General features: G+C 45.8%; 1 protein-coding gene across 4 annotated transcripts in view; it reads right to left on the bottom strand.

Annotated features, from left to right (window-relative positions):
• Positions 1 to 8,210: 8,210 nt before the first annotated feature.
• SHISA6 (shisa family member 6) overlaps positions 8,211 to 18,114 on the bottom strand; it is a 256,321-nt gene continuing 246,417 nt past the window's right edge. For all 4 annotated transcript variants that reach the window (XM_082774674.1, XM_082774675.1, XM_082774676.1 and 1 more), the window contains one exon: positions 8,211 to 10,089. In XM_082774674.1, the coding sequence (XP_082630800.1) occupies positions 9,539 to 10,089 (551 nt within the window). In that variant the 3' untranslated portion in view covers positions 8,211 to 9,538. The remainder of the gene's footprint in view (positions 10,090 to 18,114) is intronic.

The following is an 18,114-nucleotide window of genomic DNA, read 5'->3' as shown; positions in this document are numbered from 1 at the left end:
CCCAAAGCTCGAGCTGCTACCTGGCATTTCGACAAGGAGGGAGATGGGGCACTGGGGCGTATTCCCAGGCTGCTCCTGACTCACTGTATGACTGGGGTGAGTCATTTCCGAAGGTCTCTCCTTCTGATGTCCTCTCTGCTCTGCAGGGAATCGTAATGCTCCTGGAGGCTCTTGCAAATCTCCATTCATTATTAAATGCCTGTAAGTGCGCTAGTGCCTGGGAGGAAATGCCCTGTGGAAACAGATCCCTCCTTCATGGGCAGAAAGCACATCCAGGCTTGAAGTGAACTTCAACTCACAGAACAGAAGTGCTCACCAAATTGTGGGTTTTGTCTATGAAAATAGCTGAGAGAAAGATGATTTATTGTTCAAAGAATTACTGAAGCAATAAGTCTTAGCAGCCACATAGCATTTATTACATCAAGAAACATCACCCATCTGGTCTCAATGCCTTATAATGAACAACTATACCCAGCACCCAACCAAGGAACTTGGGGTTGCTAAAGCAGACTTGCTTTTCAGAAAACAACTCAGTTTTTGAAATCACACATACTTAGAAACTTCTCTTTTCTTGTTAATTTGTTCCAGTGATAGTCCATCTGGCTTCAGGTCTTACCAGCTGATTTTTCTGATGCTGGATAAAAGAGCTCCTTAGTATCTTACAATTTTCATTCCCTAAAAGTGTTTTCACTTAGTGATCAAGCCACCTCTCAGCCTCTTGCTATGAACTAAAATGCTGATCTTTGTAAAAACCTCACTGAAGAGCATTTCCCCGTTCAGTTTTGAGTTTGACTCTTTCTCCACTAAGACATCTGTATCCGTCCCAGGAGTCCTGCTCCAGTTCCTGGAGGGCTGACTTCTTTTACTGTATTCTGGCACTTTTTGTTCAAAGGACTCAGAATACCCTTGCATCAGAACTTTCCTCTTTTGTTGATCTTTGCTTCCAAACCCCTCTGTGTCTCTTGCAACTTTTAGTAGCAATGATTTTACCTTTATTTCTGGGTTGCTGAGCTCAGTGTTGAACAGTGTATGGTGTTATGCTAAGCCTTGCCAAATACCACTTGCAACAGCTCTTCAGAGGGTAAACCCCACTGAAACCCAATCTGAGATCTGCCAGATCCCTGCTGCTGCACCCATTTAACATCAGCTTTCTCAATAATGTGCAGTGATAAAATCTTAATCAGATTGTCAAGTAGCACATTATCCAATACTGAGGAAAAACTAAGTGTATTGCATCCTTGACAGACCAAATTTTAATATTAGAGAATGATTTCAAGTGTCTTTGACAAGATCTATTTTCTCAGTCCCATACTGACAGGTGTTAATTATCTTGCAGTCCTTTTATTCGTCATCCGTTTTCAACGTCTTTACAAGGCAACTGAGAGCAGGGCTAATCCTTAGGTTCTGGGAAACATCACCATCTGTTGTGCTGTAGCCAGGGGTGGTGGGATAGCTCCTGGGAAGATGAGGCTTATTGGGCTGGCCATTCCTCCCACCCAGACTCTTGTCCTCCATCAGACTACTCCACCACCTTTGTGGGTTCCCAGCAACATTTCTGTATTTTTCCCTTCAAGGAGAGGACTGTCCGTTCTGGCTCTGGATCTTACCCTCCCCAGAGGGACAGGTTGCTGCTTTGGTATTCAGTTTAACTCCCTGGAGCCCTGGCTGTGCTCTGTGCCAACAGCCACACAAGGAGGTGGCATCATGGTCTTGCTGTTGAAGTGACCTGTAACTAAGCCATCTCCACTACACAGAAGAGACTGCTGGCAAAATCCAACCCTGTTGTTCCCCAGCTGACCCCCATCATGCCCATCCACAAGGCCTACCAGGTAAAGGCCTTTTCTTAGATGGTTTCTCTGCCCATGGCTAGTCTTGCTCTTTCTGTGCTCCACTGCCTCAGTCCTCAGAGAGGACACCTGCTCAGCACGCCCCTGCCCTGCCAGCTCTCCTCTGTGCACTGATCTCCAGAGACACAAAGCAGAGTCTTCATCACCACACCTTCATCCACAGAAAGTGGGAGTGAATTGTGCCACACCCTGGCTGTGTACGTGGGTGAGTGCCCACAGGGACCGCTGCATCCCTCCACACAGCCCAGGAGGACCCTGCCAAGTGACCTGGAACAGGGCAGTCTGTGATGGCCTGCACTGGATCAGGCCAGGCACTCTCCATGCCACCCATCAGAATCCCTCCAGTCACACAGTCAGACCCTGTGTGGCAGGAACAGTCTGGCAGAGACCTCATCTGGGATGCTGCCAGGTTGCCCATGCCCATGGAGATGCCCCTCTGACCACCAACAGGGATCCTGTGGAGATCACCTAGTGGGGCCAGCAAAGACGGCTGGATATCAGAGCTTAAGGTCCTCACCATAGAACTGAAATCAATTATTACAGGAATTGGAATCAGCAGGTTTTATTGTCCTTTGAGGCAAGAATTGGCTCCAGCTTCATCTCAGTCATCATTGGTTCTCAATGCCATAAATCCTGCTGTTCTCTTCAATACCTTTTATGGGAAGTGAAGAAATTAGCTAATTCCCCATTGCTCCCTCCCCACTTATTAGTACTACAAAGGGTTGGGTAATTATGAATAGAACCGCCAGGCAAAATGAAACTTCTCCCTTTAAAATGCTTTTTAATTAACTCTGCTGGGTTTGTGTGTTTCTTAGGAAGTGCTGATTATGCTTTGCTGACTTTGAGCTCCGCTTTTGTGGAGACAGGTGATCCCCAGCACAATCCCAGCCAGAGGAGCAGAAAGGGGCCCCATCTTCTCACCAGACCTGCCCTGGGAAATGCTTGTCTTCTCTTGAGGGCAGTGGTGTGTTACAGCCCAAACCTTGTTTCATATGTTTAAGTGGAACATCAAAGGAACAGAAAGCTATGGGGAAAGCCTGAGGAAGAGCTTTGCAGGTGAGGGGTGGTGATGGGGTAACCTCTGCACCATACTGAGGAGGTGGTGGGGAAGGATCCCTGGGGCTCAGCACCCTTTCGAGCTTCATACCTTGGCCCATAAGGTCTGCAAGGTGGCAGAGACAGGGCAATCTGGCACCAGCAGATGAGGAGAGCTTCTCCCAGAGCCTGGCAGCACAGGGACAGGCTGCTGGGGCTCCATGCTGGGAGTGAAGCCCCGCTGTGGTACCTGCCCTCCTTCAGCCTATCCCAGTGGGGTGCTGTGAAAGCCTTCTGATGCCTCAACAATTTCCATTTCCAGCAATCCTTCCCAATTACCAGATATCATTTTTTTTTTTTTCAACATATAAGCAAATTTGCATAATGCTCAAGGCAAATTAATATTAAAATTAAAACACAAAATCTGACATCTCCTCAAAAAAAAAAAAAAAAAAAAAGAAAAAGAAAAAGAAAAACACTGCCATGTTTCCCAGAAACCCCAAACTCAGAGCTGGCGGAGGTGAAAGTGCAGTTGCCCCCCCATGGTAACTCTTGTCACCTCCCCCATGATGAGGGATGTTTAGTGAGGAACACACTCTGGCTTCACTGGCACTGCTCGTACCGTGGATGAGTGATGAAGAAACTCCTACGTGTGCCAAGCTGCCAAGGAAAGTCCTCTTTGAAGCCTCCAGTGCTATGGGACACTTCACTGACTTTGCAGTACAGCCTTTTAGATGGATAGTGAATCACGGCTTGCCAATGTAAAATTAAAGGAGGCCAATTTTAAAATAAAATCTTATAGGCTTGAGCGACAAAATTTTACAACTTGTAATAATATCTTGCTTCTTCACTCTGCTATTTCCTGGCATAATGATGAAATGCAATAAATAAATACATAAAAATAATGACTCTTCCAGACCTTGTAGCTTTTGTTTTAATAGATGCTATTTAAATACACACAGACATAAAGATATCTACCTTTCAAACGCTGGTTACAAATGTTGGGAAGGCTGCCAAGAAAATGGCCTTTTATTTTTCCCCAATAGGTATCAAAAAGGAAACAATTTATATGTTGAAATTGCCTTTATTTTTGAATCCATAAATATTTGTTACTGACAAAAGTGGAAAAATCCTTAAGACTCTAAATTTTACTAAACTGATAATATTTTTGTTTACAGTACATACAGAATGTGCTTTTACAGGTAAGTATAACAACAAGAATAATACAGAGAAAAACAGTCAAATACTGCTCATCTTGAAGCTTGTTTAATGGTTAACCAAGAGTCTGTGCAAAGTTACAGATACAAATGTACTTCCTCTTCAGTACTACTGTATAATAAACATGGAATCCATAAACTGGGCTAAAGCACAAAAATATCCACTTAACCCCTCTTAGGAAATATTGTCCCCCAAACTAAAAATATTACAGTAAGAAGTGTCTTTCTCAGAGCCAAGAGATTCTTGCTACAAAAATGTCTAGCAGGTTTACAGATGGAAGGCTGGGAGTGGATACGAAGCACATGGGCGGAGGGTGGGGATTGGGGCAATGCACGTCTCCTCTGGTGGAGACCTCCTGTCGGGTCATGGTGGAGACGTGGGATATCACCTTGCTCGCTGCTCAGATTTGGCTTCCAGATTTATTCCAACATGTTCACAGCACGGGTCTGATTCTCCCCTTGCCCCCAGCAAGTGAAGCGTAGGTTGGTTTTCACGGCTGGGGTTTTGTGCTCAGTGAGGGCACGTTCTTGCAGCCTTGAACCAGCTAAGAGAGGCTGGGAACAACACCTTCCACCATCCACTTACAGACACACAACACAGAAGTGGTTGTTCTCTAAGAAACAACCCCAGCACAGGCTTATTGCTAACAACACATTTTATGAAAATATTTAAGCCCCCTTTTCATATATTTCCCCTTACTAACTTTTACTCAACTGAAATACACCTGATCATGAAATCTGTATGTGTTAAATATATTTCAGCAGAGTCCCTCCTTCTGGACCAAGCATTAAATTTGAAACAAACCTAAGACAAGCTACTTCTCCATCACATGAACTGCAGATGGCAAATTGATCACAAATTAGAACACTTACTTCAAATACAATTAAAGTTACCCTGTTTCACGATGGTTTTGTTTGTTGTGGAAGAAGATGAAGAAATCTTCCCAGCTACCAGGAACTACCCATCTCTTACAAAAACTTGATGCCAGGCTCTTGCAGACTTCTGGTGGGAAAGCTTCTGATAGACACAAGAACAGAAATATACATGCAGGAAGCCCAGATGCATGGGATTAGCTTTGCAGCCGGCCAGGTTAGCAAAACAGTAAGCAGAAATTAAATCTAGGCCAGGAAAGGAGGGCTTATTTCCAAGTAATTGTTTCACCCACCCACCCACCCACACCCATCCCCCAGTAACAGAGCATCGTTTATAAAAGGAACATTAAAACATTGAAAAATATTTCATTTTTCCGTAAAACACAATTCACTGTCATTAGAAGTCTTTTATGACAAAATTTCTGTTCCGTGTGGTGATCCGCATGGTTCATTAAAAATAGTTTTCCACATTTCAAAGAGTGAGTCAATAAATTTTGGAAGCTTAAATTCGTACAGGGTCATTTGGAATCTAATGACATTTTACAGTATGTATATATATATATGAGTATTTATGTATATACACATATACATACATGTATCTGTATTAATGAGATAATTGTATAAAACCCATTGCAGCTCACTATTAGGTGTTGCTGCTTGGGGAATGCAAATAATTATCAGTTTGTAGGAAACAATATAAACTTTTCTACATCACCCTCCCCCAGTCCCTGCACATGCACTCTGGGAACTGGATGCTCCACAGATGTGTGTTTCCACCTGTGAGTTGGAGAAAAAGACAGATCAATTCTTCATAGTACATTAGGTTAATCAAGGCAGATTATATTTTACTGTACAGAGGAATGTGACTGCTTTCTGCTTTCCTCCTGAGTGCAGAATGAGATGGTGACTCAGACAAGAGAAGAAGAAAGCAGAAAAATCACAGTGCAGGTAACAGCATCCTTAAGAGCTGCTGCCTGCCAGTGGGACCATGACCAGAAGGAAAGCAGTGGGAAGTCTGGGGAGCTGCATCCCCCTACCCAGCACTCTCTTTCCAGGTAGACACCGGATTGCAACACATCAGACATGATGTGGCAGGACAATGATGACAAATAATAATAAAAATGCTTTGCTTTTCTACAGTGTCTGTTGTGAGAGGGTCTCAAAGCACTTCACAGACATCATGGAACGAACCCTCATAATGTCTCTGCGGAATAGGAATAGTTGCTATTATCATCATGTGTTGACCACAGAAAATGGAAGTGCTAGGGACCAGGCTGTGGACCTTGACTTCCAGTCCTGGCCCAAGGGTCTTTTCAGTGACAAACTCTCAGAATGAGCAATAAGTTAAAAATGATGAACACCTCTGTGTGCTGAAATGCTACAACTCTAGATAGCAATACATTCCAGCACACAGCTCAAGCCATGGGAACACACAGTGCCCAGAAACAAATTGCAGTCATCCAGGCCATGGTGCCTTCTCAAAGAAATTGCTGAAAATTTTGTGTGGTAGTGACAGAGTCCCTGAAGAGATTTGGCCTAGAATTTTATTTTATTTTTTTTAATGGTTCTCATGGGACACATCTGCTTGAGACTGTTGTGTAGGTGGAAGAGGTGAGGAAAAAGGGCCACGATTTCTTTGGAGGATTATTGCCCAGTAAGACAAGTTGTCAGAGGGCTTGTGATGTTAGTCAGTATAAGAGAAGGCTCTGAGGTCCTGGAGCACAGCATAGCATCTGCATGGGCTACTCGAGTGAAAATTTTCCATATTTGCATCTGGTCCCGCAGCTTCTTAGCTCACAAACTGAACACTTAGACAAGGACTAGAGCTTGAGACATACAGCCATGGAAGTGGAAAGAGAGGAGCGTTCACCTACCCGTGGCCTCACATGGTCACTCTGCTCCTCTGTCCCTGCCACCTCAGCTCCTGGAGAGTTTAGATTGGACTCTCCTCTCCCACAGTGTTCTCATTTCCCTGCTTGCAGAGAAGACCCTGGCTTTGTATGGTCCAAAATTGACTGGAAAGGCCCCAGAATCTCAGTAAGGACTGCCTCCCCATCAGTAGTGTGCACTTCTCTTCTCTTCAAATCAGTCATGAATTTCACGTTGCAGGAAAGTCACCAAAGGCAGTGTTTTCACAGGGATTTGCATTCTGTGAAGAAATAGCCAGTGACTGAGCTGAGGAGCTTGAAGGAAGTTGGGGAGAGGAGTGTCCATCAAAGGAAAGGTCAGGAGATGAGGTGTGAGCCTTTTCTCTCTTGTCCCTCCCATGCTATTGAACTTCTATCCTGATCCACAGATAAATTTGTCTGTTGCCCAGAACAGTTTTGCCCAATGCTGCATGTTATTGACCATCTGGACCATGGAGACACTTATTTGTTCCTTCCCATATCAGTTTCCGTCAAACAAAGCCCCAGTACTCCTCTCAGATGAATTCTATTCTGAACACAGTCTCCATCAGGTGGGGCAGAAGAAAGTCCATGAACTAGGAGCAGCAACCCCAGGATGGTGTGGGAAAGAGAAGGGCCTTGGATCCCTTTTGAAAACTGCAGCACAGTGAAAGTCAGCTTGGCTCCCCCTCTGTGGCCTCTCTAAATTCCACCTGGAGTAGACAGCATGCTCCTCGTGCCTACCCTGCACCAGAAGATGCAGGTGCTGCATCATCAGCTGCCACGTGAGAGTCAAATTCACAACAACCCACAATCCTTGTATGTAGTATTGAGCTGGGAACAGCATTAAGGCCAGGAGGTGGGAAGTATTTGAGGGGTGGAGAACAGAGATAATTTAAATGGAGTTTAGTAAAGAGTCAAGTAGGAGAAGCCTCAATGTGGGTAAGCAGAATGTGAAAAGTACCATATGGGAATGTGTTTGCAACCTAAAGTCAGTCATCTTTTCACCCCAAGGAGGGAGCGTGCCTGTCATTTTGGTTGGGTGCAGGGGTGTGTGTGTGTGTGTGTGTTGCATGTGGTGGTGCTTTGAGTTCACACCAGGGACAGTGAGTGCTGGATAGTGTCCGGCACTACTGCAGTTACAGCGCTGGGTCTGGGGGGCCTCTGAGATCCTTTCCTGGCCAAAGAAGTGCATTCTAGTGTGAGTTGGTTCTACAGAATTTGATAGGAGCAAAAATGAAGAAAATAAATAAATAAATAGATAGATAAATAAATAAACAAATCAGATCTCAAGCTGTATAGAAAGCCAGAGATAAAATCCTCACAAATTCTGGACCCATGAGTCTATTTTTTAAAGATTTTACAAATATACAGTATCTAATTACCATTATATCAGATATACAACATGCCCATTTATTATAATTATGCTGGATATATAATTTATATGCATGAAATGTAACTGCATGGCTAGGATTGGGACTCAGTGGAATTGGAATTTGGAAGGTTTCTTTCCTGGGCCATTACCTAGTAAGACAATCACAGAAAATTACCGGCCTACTTTTTGGTAGACAGACACCCTCAGCTTTGTGTTTCTGCTAAGGGACAGAAAGAGATTTGCTACATACAGAGTTCTAAGTTGCAACTGAGAGGAGGAAATATGTCTAGCAACAGGGGAACTGGGCCACTGGAAAATACTGTCAGGAAAAGAAACTCTTGTGGAGAAACCCAGGCTCACTGAAAACCATGATAGGCTTTCCTGGCAGGGGTTTTCGTGGAGTCAGGGCTTCCCCCAGTACAGGTCAGCAGCATGAAGCTGAACAAATTCTGGTGCTGTAGGCTCAGCAGTGGCAAGAAGCTGAAGAAAGAGAGAGCCTGTTCTCCCTTCCTATTTACATGTTGGAGACACTGAGATACTAGAATGTGGAGAAAGGGTCTAACAAGCATTTCAGTATATTTGTGCTTATTGAACACATCAACCCCACTACTTCCTACACTGAGAGAGCAGGCGATTTGTAGGCACTAGTATATTTTTATCTTATGAGCATATTTAATATAAACTAAATTGTTATTTCTCAGCCAGGCTATTCTTGTCCCTAGATCTGCCAGTCCCCTAGCAAAGTCTTCCCTTGAATTTGCTCCAAGGGTGAGGAAGACCAGATGGATGGGTGCTGGCTGATACCGAGCTGTCTGGAGGTGATCCCCAGCAGCCAGAAGCTTACCTACTTGCTACTGAAAGGTAGCTTGATGGCTGGCATGAGGGATGAGAACAGGGCCCCTTCCTACCAGGATGGGGTGCTGCATTTTCTCCTCCCCGTCACAGGCTGCATGAGACTGGTTCTACTTGTAGCAATTGAAAAGTCCTAAATTGATAAAAATAATCAGATAATGCAGGTGAGCCCTTGGAAGGAGCCATCTACTACTATGGCTTTCTTTGACAGAAACTGATGCATGTCAGGAAATTTCCTCCATTATCCCTCACTAACTTCAGTTTGGTTGGGTTCTCCTTATGTCATCAATGTAGGGGTGGCTTTAAAAACAACAATATGGGTGGGACTGTCAGAGAAGTCTTTTCAGACACTGAGTTATTAGAGGTTATCTTGGCCTATAAGGCCACTGCAGTATGGGGTGAGGTGGCCACCCCAGTCCTTACTGAATATCTACAATGCTCAAGGTCATGATATCAAACAGTCACCTCTGTTTTGCTCGCTGTACGGTAGTGATGGTGGTGTCCTGGAATATAATGCAGCTGCTCTACTGTGTTGTGCCGTCGGGAGGCGAATGCTTGGCGCTTGGCGGAAGTTGGGTTCATACCTAAGGTATTGTACAAGTTATTTGAGGCACTGGGATGGGAGTGCATTTTTGTCATCCTGTAGCGATCCAAGACGGGTGTGGAAACAAAGACGTCTGTGTGTGACAATGCCCGTGACATTGACTGCTCAGGGTATCCCGACCGCTCTGGGGAGAGCAGGGGGTCTTGGGAGTGGAGGCGCTCGGCGGACAGAAGCTGTTCATCTGAGAGGATCCGTTCATAGGACATGCTAAACTCCTCGGGCATGATCCTCTCAGGGGACAGCACCCTGTCCTGGGACATGGCCCTGATGGGACGGCGGGGCCTCTCCCTGTGGTTGGTCTGCTGAGACATTTTGATGACGTTGATAGGGAGCGTGCCCCGGGCTGCCAGGTCAGGCAGGTGTCTCCTCCTCATGTAATACTCATCAGCCTCTTTGTCAGCTGTGGGAAAAGAAGGGGAACAGTTAGAAATGTCAGAGCCATGTCCCACAGGCTGTGTGCTTCACACAGCCGTGGAGAAGCCTCCTGAGGACTGTCTCCAGCAGCTGGACCTGGGCATGGACATCCACGTCAGGATGCTGCCTGTCAGAGAGGCACCAGCCCTGCATTGTTGTGTGGCCATGGGCTTATGGCAAACAGAGACAGCTCCAAATGCATGGAGACAGATGCTATTCCCTGTGTGATGCATCACACCTTCCCACACCATGACACAACAGACTCCATGCGTTGCTGAGTACAGATCTTGGTACGACACGATTTAAACAAACAGCAAGTCATGGCGAAGTTATCCAACATCACCTTTGCAATACAAAGGAAGCATAGGGAAGGTGAGCTGGAGCAGCCAAGTTTCCCATTTGGGGAAACCCATGCCTCGTTTTTGGCCTCAGATGTAGATGTGCTGTGGCATCCCTAACTGATGTCATTGCATTTTAAATGTCTGTTTTTAAATAAAAAAGAAAAGTAGCTGTGGTGGGCTCTCTCTAAGACATTGAATCATCTGTCTGAGATTTTATTTTCCAGTTTTTCCAGATATTTTGCTTGATATTGTAGAATTTATCTCATGAAAAGTTTCTTGCTCATTTTGCTTCTTCTCTGTCTTAAACTATATCTTTGTTGCTCAGGATAATGATAACTCAGCACATAGACACAGACACACAGCATCATCTTTTTGTATTTCAAACATATGAGGATGTCATGTGTTGCAGATATATCCCAACATATCACTTTAATCCCAGAGCAGATGGAATAACCTGACTCTGACTCAAGCAACTTGCAATTTGAAGATGAAGCAAAAAAAAAAAAAACAAAAAACAAACAACCCAACTTTCTGGTAAAACTAACTGATGTTCATATGCCATAAGCAGGTAAGATATGTAAGATTAATCAACAGTTGCTGGGCTTCAAAGCCAGTGCAGCTTGTGGACTGCTATGATGTGCCTGTGACTGCAGGATGCACGAAGCTTCCCCACACAAAGGTAAAGTGAAGTTCTCCACCTTACAGAGAGAGCAAGATCTCTTGCAAAGTGACCTAATGGGAGCTGCTTAGCACAGGTACTACAGAGTTGAGAACGCGCATGATCCAATATACCCTTTCATTATCAATCTCAAGCCAAGTGTTGATGGGCAAAGACCTCATCTCCTATAGGCCACACACAGCTCCTAGTACCTGTCATAAAATTCATTTGCAAAGTCTTTTGCCTATAAGATAAATACAATACAGATATATCATAAAGATAATAAAAAATAACCCCTTTTCTCAGCTTTAGTATTTCACTCCATTGATGTAGGTGATGTAAGATGGGAAAGTATCAGATAGAGGAGGAGGAAAAAATTATGTGTGGTGTTGCTGAGGTTGCTCAAGTGATAAAAATTGCAAATCTCTGCTGCAAGACAGTCTAGGCAACCATGGGGTGTGTGAAGTAGATGATCCTCTCATGGGACAGCACCTTGTCCTGAGACATGGCTCTGAGGGGATGGTGGGTCCAGACCCTGTGTCCTCAAATGCTTACAGTCTATGTAGACATTCAAAATACCTAGTAGTTAAATAGGAATTTGGTGAGGAAATTGCTCTGTTTACTCTGACACGGACATAGATCTATAGGTTTTAGACATTACATTGGATGAGGAATTGGCTAGTTGTCCCACGAGGCAGAGTTATCTGAGGAAACGCCAATGCCTTATGATACAAGACCAAGTGTTGACAACACCCCAAAAGTCAGCTCACAAGAGAACAGTTTAAAATTAGTGTCTTAAGCTCTTCAGGAGGAACTCAGAGTGCTTTAAGCAGCCTGTGATGGATGCTCTCACGCACTGGTCTCCTCCTTTCCTCTCCCACATGCTCAGCGCTCTCTTTCATGCCCCCGGCTGCCGTTATTCATGTTTCTCCAAATATTCCAAATACCCTAGAAGGTTCGTGAAGAGAATGGTTGGTCTTATCTCAGCATCCAAAAATACAAACTGAGAATATGTGTGCTGAAATGCATGCCCTGTTAGCACCATCGTTTCAGTCAAGCTCTTCTTTACAACCTACTAATTGCCAGGGTATGAAGATTACCCAGAGCACTCCTCTGTTGGCATGCTTGCCATGAATTAGCTTTGCTTACTAGAGTATATATTGTAGAAATGAGTCGCTTTTTGCCATCAAAAACTTCTTGGAGGAATCTTGTTGCAAAGGTCAGATAGCAGCTCCCCTGGAATCAAATGACTTGTCCTTTCAAAATCACCTTATATGAAGCCTGAGAAGGACTGGGGAATTTTGATATGGCCACAGGAATTTTAGATATCTGTTTTCTATCATGTGGCCATAGATAGACTTGCATACACTTAATGTGCACAGACTTGATAATGATGTGTAAGGCTGGTTGCAGAATAGGAGCTGAGCAATTAGCACTTTGGCACTTGGCCTCTGCTCTGGAAGAGAGAACTGCTGCTGGATTTGCCCAAGTGACTCTAAATAGATGTAATTAAAGCAGAGAACATCCCAAATGGAGATGTGCTTGGATGCTCACACCTGGCTGTGGTAATTGCCAGCAGGAGCTAAACCAGTTTAAGTGACGTTTGCAGCAGTTTGATTCTGTTAGTGAGGTGGCAGAATCAGCTGATTAAAAGTGGTTCAAAGTTGTTCCTTGCTAATTTAGGTAAAAAATGCAGCATGGTCTACACTCTAAAAAAAAAAAAAAAAAAAAAAAAGCCAATTAGAAACATAAAAATATATCCTTTCCTTCCATTTTCCATCTCTGTAAGCAGTGTAGAAGTCTCCATGGCCTTTTACTAGCAGTGGCTAACCCATTCAGGGACCTGATTTCATTTTAAAGGTGTTCTGAGGCTCATGCAGGCTGTCTCCTTCTTTGCTGCTGAGAGACACATGTAGATGTTGGCACATCTACATGTTCTACATATTCCAGAAACATTTTCAGGTGCAGACAAACTTCACATCTCCATCTCAGAGGAATCAAAACCACAAACTCCATGCTAGCTGGCTTAAGCAGGCACAAAGCAGACATTTAACAGGCTGCTGTCTCTGAAAGGTAGTGCCAGCTGAGCAGCACTGGACTGGTGATGGAGAGCAGAGTTTGAGGAGGGGTTGGGTGCATTGTGTCACATGAGTGCCTTTGTGCCAAGGAGGAAGCTCTGTGGCAACTTTTCTACTGCAGTGAAGAGCAGTGAAACAAGCACACCTCCAGGCTTCTGAGTTCCAAGGCTCCAGGTGCTTCACCCCATGGGTGGTGGTGGAACTGCTGATGTCTGTTTATATTTGTCTGCTGAAACCCAAATGTCTCCAAGACCTGAAACCTGCTAGTCTGTTTCATCTCTTCCTTGTTGCACCAGAAAGTTCACAGGGATAATGAGGCATTCATAGTGCTATCCCTTATCATTTTATTGATGCTCATGTGATAACTGACATTTTTAATTTTAGCCAAAATAAAACTGCAATCAAACAAGTTTCTCCCTCATGGATGTGCTTAAAATTCAAAAACGTATCCTGAGTGGATTTCTAAAGGACAGAAATGATGAGTAGACAAAAGTAAATCACTGGTCTATTGATTAACAGTGAGTTTTCTCTCTCTCTCTTTTTTTTTTTTTTTAATTCTTTTTCTTTTCTTTTCTTTTCTTTTCTTTTCTTTTCTTTTCTTTTCTTTTCTTTTCTTTTCTTTTCTTTTCTTTTCTTTTCTTTTCTTTTCTCTTCTCTTCTCTTCTCTTCTCTTCTCTTCTCTTCTCTTCTCTTCTCTTCTCTTCTCTTCCTCTTCCTCTTCCTCTTCCTCTTCCTCTTTCAAAATCAGTATTATATTTGTGGGACTTTACTCATGTTTTTCAAATGCTTGGAAGTGGAATTACTAGAAATTACATTTTCTAGACATTTTTTCCCCCTTCCCATTCTTTCCCCCTTTGTTAATCTTTGGAACATTGACCAGGGTTGGTCTCATCAAACTTCAGAAATGTTTGAGTGCTTCATCTTGACTTGGCTTTAGGACGAGCTGACTTGGCCAAGAGGGTTGTTTTGTTGTTGTTGTTGTTGTTTTTGTTTTGCTTCTCTTATTTAGAGGGAATGCCTAAATGAGTGTTCTTCCTCATATGTCTCACCTCAATATGTCTAAGATGAGTGAGACAAACCCATCGCAGTAAGGCAGAGCAGAGCTCCTCCGACACTAATCTTAGCTTCCCAACCTGGTACGCCCCTCTGACTATTACCCTCTTTTGATAGTCCAGGCGGGCAGTGACAACATCGAAGAGAGAAGCCTGAGGGCTATCAAAAGGGACTTTAGGGGACTGGGTCGGTTAGTGGATGGAGCGGGAGTGCAGGTGGTGTTTTCATCCATCCCTACGGTGGCAGGGAGGGGTTCAGAGAGGACACGGAAAGCCCACCTGTTAAACACGTGGCTCCGGGGCTGGTGCCAACGCAGAAATCTTGTTTTTTTTGATCATGGGGCACTTTACTCAGCACCTGGCCTGATGGCCGCAGACGGGTCCCTATCTTTTAGGGGAAAAAGGATCCTGGGCCAGGAGCTGGCAGGGCTCATTGAGAGGGCTTTAAACTAGGTAGGAAGGGAGATGGGGCTGAAGCTAGGATTGTTGGGGCTGTGCCAGGGGGAACGATGGCAAGGCCGAAGGATAAGGCAATGGCCCAGCTGAAGTGCATCTACACCAATGCACGCAGCATGGGTAACAAACAGGAGGAGCTGGAAGCCATCGTGCGGCAGGCAGGCTACGACTTGGTTGCCATCACGGAGACGTGGTGGGACCAGTCTCATGACTGGAGTGCTGCAATGCCTGGCTATAAGCTCTATAGAAGGGACAGGCAGCACAGAAGGGGTGGTGGGGTGGCTCTCTATATTAGAGAGTCTTTTGAGGTTGTAGAACTCGAGGCTGGGAACGACAAGGTTGAGTCCCTTTGGGTTAGGATTGGCAGGGACAACAAGGCTAGTGTCCTGGTCGGGGTCTGCTATAGACCGCCGAACCAGGATGAGGAGACGGATGAGGAACTCTACAGGCAGCTGACACAAGTTGCAAAATCGTCAGCTCTTGTACTCGTGGGGGACTTCAACTTCCCTGACATATCCTGGAAGCACAACACAGCCCTGAGAAAGCAGTCTAGGAGGTTTCTGGAGAGCGTGGAAGATAGCTTCCTGACGCAGCTGGTTAGTGAGCCTACCAGGGGAGATGCCCCGCTAGACCTTCTCTTCACAAACAGAGAAGGACTGGTGGAGGATGTGATTGTCGGGAGCTGTCTTGGGCAGAGTGACCACGCAATGGTGGAGTTCACTATTCTTGGCGAGGCCAGGAAGGGGACCAGTAAAACCGCTGTATTGGACTTTCGGAGGGCTGACTTTGAGCTGCTCAGGACACTAGTTGGTGGAGTCCCTTGGGAGGCGGTTCTGAAGGGCAGAGGGGTCCAGGAAGGCTGGGCGCTCTTCAAGAGGGAAATATTAATGGCGCAGGAACGGTCTGTCCCCAGGTGCCCAAAGATGAGCTGGCGGGGAAGAAGACCGGCCTGGCTCAACAGAGAATTGTGGCTTGATCTTAGGAGAAAAAAGAGGGTTTATAAGCTTTGGAAAAGTGGGCAGGCCACTAGGGAGGACTTTAAGGATGTAGCGAGGCTGTGCAGGGACAAAATTAGGAAGGCTAAAGCTCATCTGGAGCTCAATCTGGCTACTGCCGTTAAAGATAACAAAAAACGTTTCTATAAATACATCAACACAAAAAGGAGGACTAAGGAGAATCTCCATCCTTTACTGGATGCGGGGGGAAACTTAGTTACAAGAGATGAGGAAAAGGCGGAGGTGCTCAATGCCTTCTTTGCCTCAGTCTTTAGCGGCAATACCGGTTGTTCTCTGGATACTCAGTACCCTGAGCTGGTGGAAGGGGATGGGGAGCAGGATGTGGCCCTCACTATCCATGAAGAACTGGTTGGTGACCTGCTACGGCACTTAGATGTGCACAAGTCGATGGGGCCGGATGGGATCCACCCAAGGGTACTGAGAGAACTGGCAGAGGAGCTGGCCAAGCCACTATCCATCATTTATCAGCAGTCCTGGCTATCGGGGGAGGTCCCAGTTGACTGGCGGCTAGCAAATGTGACGCCCATCTACAAGAAGGGCCGGAGGGCAGACCCGGGAAATTACAGGCCTGTCAGTTTGACCTCAGTGTCAGGGAAGCTCATGGAGCAGATCCTCCTGAGAGTCATCACGCAGCACTTGCAGGGCAAGCAGGCGATCAGGCCCAGTCAGCATGGGTTTATGAAAGGCAGGTCCTGCTTGACGAACCTGATCTCCTTCTATGACAAAGTGACGCGCTGGGTGGATGAGGGAAAGGCTGTGGATGTGGTCTACCTTGACTTCAGCAAGGCTTTTGACACCGTCTCCCACAGCATTCTCCTCAAGAAACTGGCTGCCCTAGGCTTGGACTGGCGCACGCTTCGTTGGGTTAGAAACTGGCTGGATAGCCGGGCCCAAAGAGTCGTGGTGAATGGAGTCAAGTCCAGTTGGAGGCCAGTCACTAGTGGCGTCCCCCAGGGCTCGGTGCTGGGGCCGGTCCTCTTTAATATCTTCATCGATGATCTGGACGAGGGCATTGAGTGCACCCTCAGTAAGTTTGCAGATGACACCAAGCTATGCGCATGTGTCGATCTGCTTGAGGGTAGGAAAGCTCTGCAGGAGGATCTGGATAGGCTGCACCGATGGGCTGAGGTCAACTGCATGAAGTTTAACAAGGCCAAGTGCCGGGTCCTGCACCTGGGGCGCAATAACCCCAAGCAGAGCTATAGGCCGGGAGAGGAATGGTTGGAGAGCTGCCAGGCAGAGAAGGACCTGGGAGTGATGGTGGATAGTCGGCTGAATATGAGCCAGCAGTGTGCTCAGGTGGCCAAGAAGGCCAACGGCATCCTGGCTTGTATCAGGAACAGTGTGACCAGCAGGGCTAGGGAGGTGATCGTCCCCCTGTACTCAGCTCTGGTGAGGCCGCACCTCGAGTACTGTGTTCAGTTTTGGGCCCCTCGCTACAAGAAGGACATCGAGGTGCTTGAGCGGGTGCAGAGAAGGGCGACGAAGCTGGTGAGGGGCCTGGAGAACAAGTCCTACGAGGAGCGGCTGAGGGAGCTGGGCTTGTTCAGCCTGGAGAAGAGGAGGCTCAGGGGCGACCTTATCGCTCTCTATAGGTACCTCAAGGGAGGCTGTAACGAGGTGGGGGTTGGTCTGTTCTCCCACGTGCCTGGTGACAGGACAAGGGGGAATGGGCTTAAGTTGAGCCAGGGGAGTTTTAGGTTAGATGTTAGGAAGAACTTCTTCACTGAAAGGGTTGTGAGGCATTGGAATGGGCTGCCCAGGGAAGTGGTGGAGTCACCATCCCTGGAAGTCTTCAAAAGACGTTTAGATGTAGAGCTTAGGGATATGGTTTAGTGGGGACTGCTAGCGTTAGGTCAGAGGTTGGACTCGATGATCTTGAGGTCTCTTCCAACCTAGAAATTCTGTGATTCTGTGATTCTGTAATCAGGGAGATGAGGTACATTGGTGGAGTTCTAGGAAGAGAGTGTGGAAAAGCTAAGGATGGTTTTTATTCTCATGGCTGTAAGTTAGCATGACTAAAACATGTGCATGTCTGTAAGCAAGATCATCAGAGCAATTTTTTTGTTTTTCTCAAAGGTACTTCTCTGCTTTTCTTTCTTAGCAATTCCAGTGTATTCCCTCTTCGGACTTGTCTCTCCTGTTTCAATTGGCTTTAACAGTTTCAAGCTGCCTAGTCATTTGTGATGATTCTTCAGCCCATTCCGAGTGGCTTAATATTCCTGAAAACATCAGCTTCCATTCTGAGTGACCTTTCCCACTTGTTTGGAAGCAGCTTTTCCCTGGGGTGCTGGGTAGGGCAGAATTAACATGGATGCTCTTGCTTGGCTGCATGATCCCACACCCCATGCACCACTGCTCTTCCCCTGCACAAGCCCAGCAGGGTGAGGGCAAAGTTGGCACAGAGCAT

This window comes from Aythya marila, assembly GCF_965140915.1.
Source record: "Aythya marila genome assembly, chromosome: 18".
Lineage (NCBI taxonomy): Eukaryota > Metazoa > Chordata > Aves > Anseriformes > Anatidae > Aythya > Aythya marila.
The sequence above is the reverse complement of the archived record's forward strand: the minus strand, read 5'-3'. Positions and strand labels throughout refer to the sequence as shown.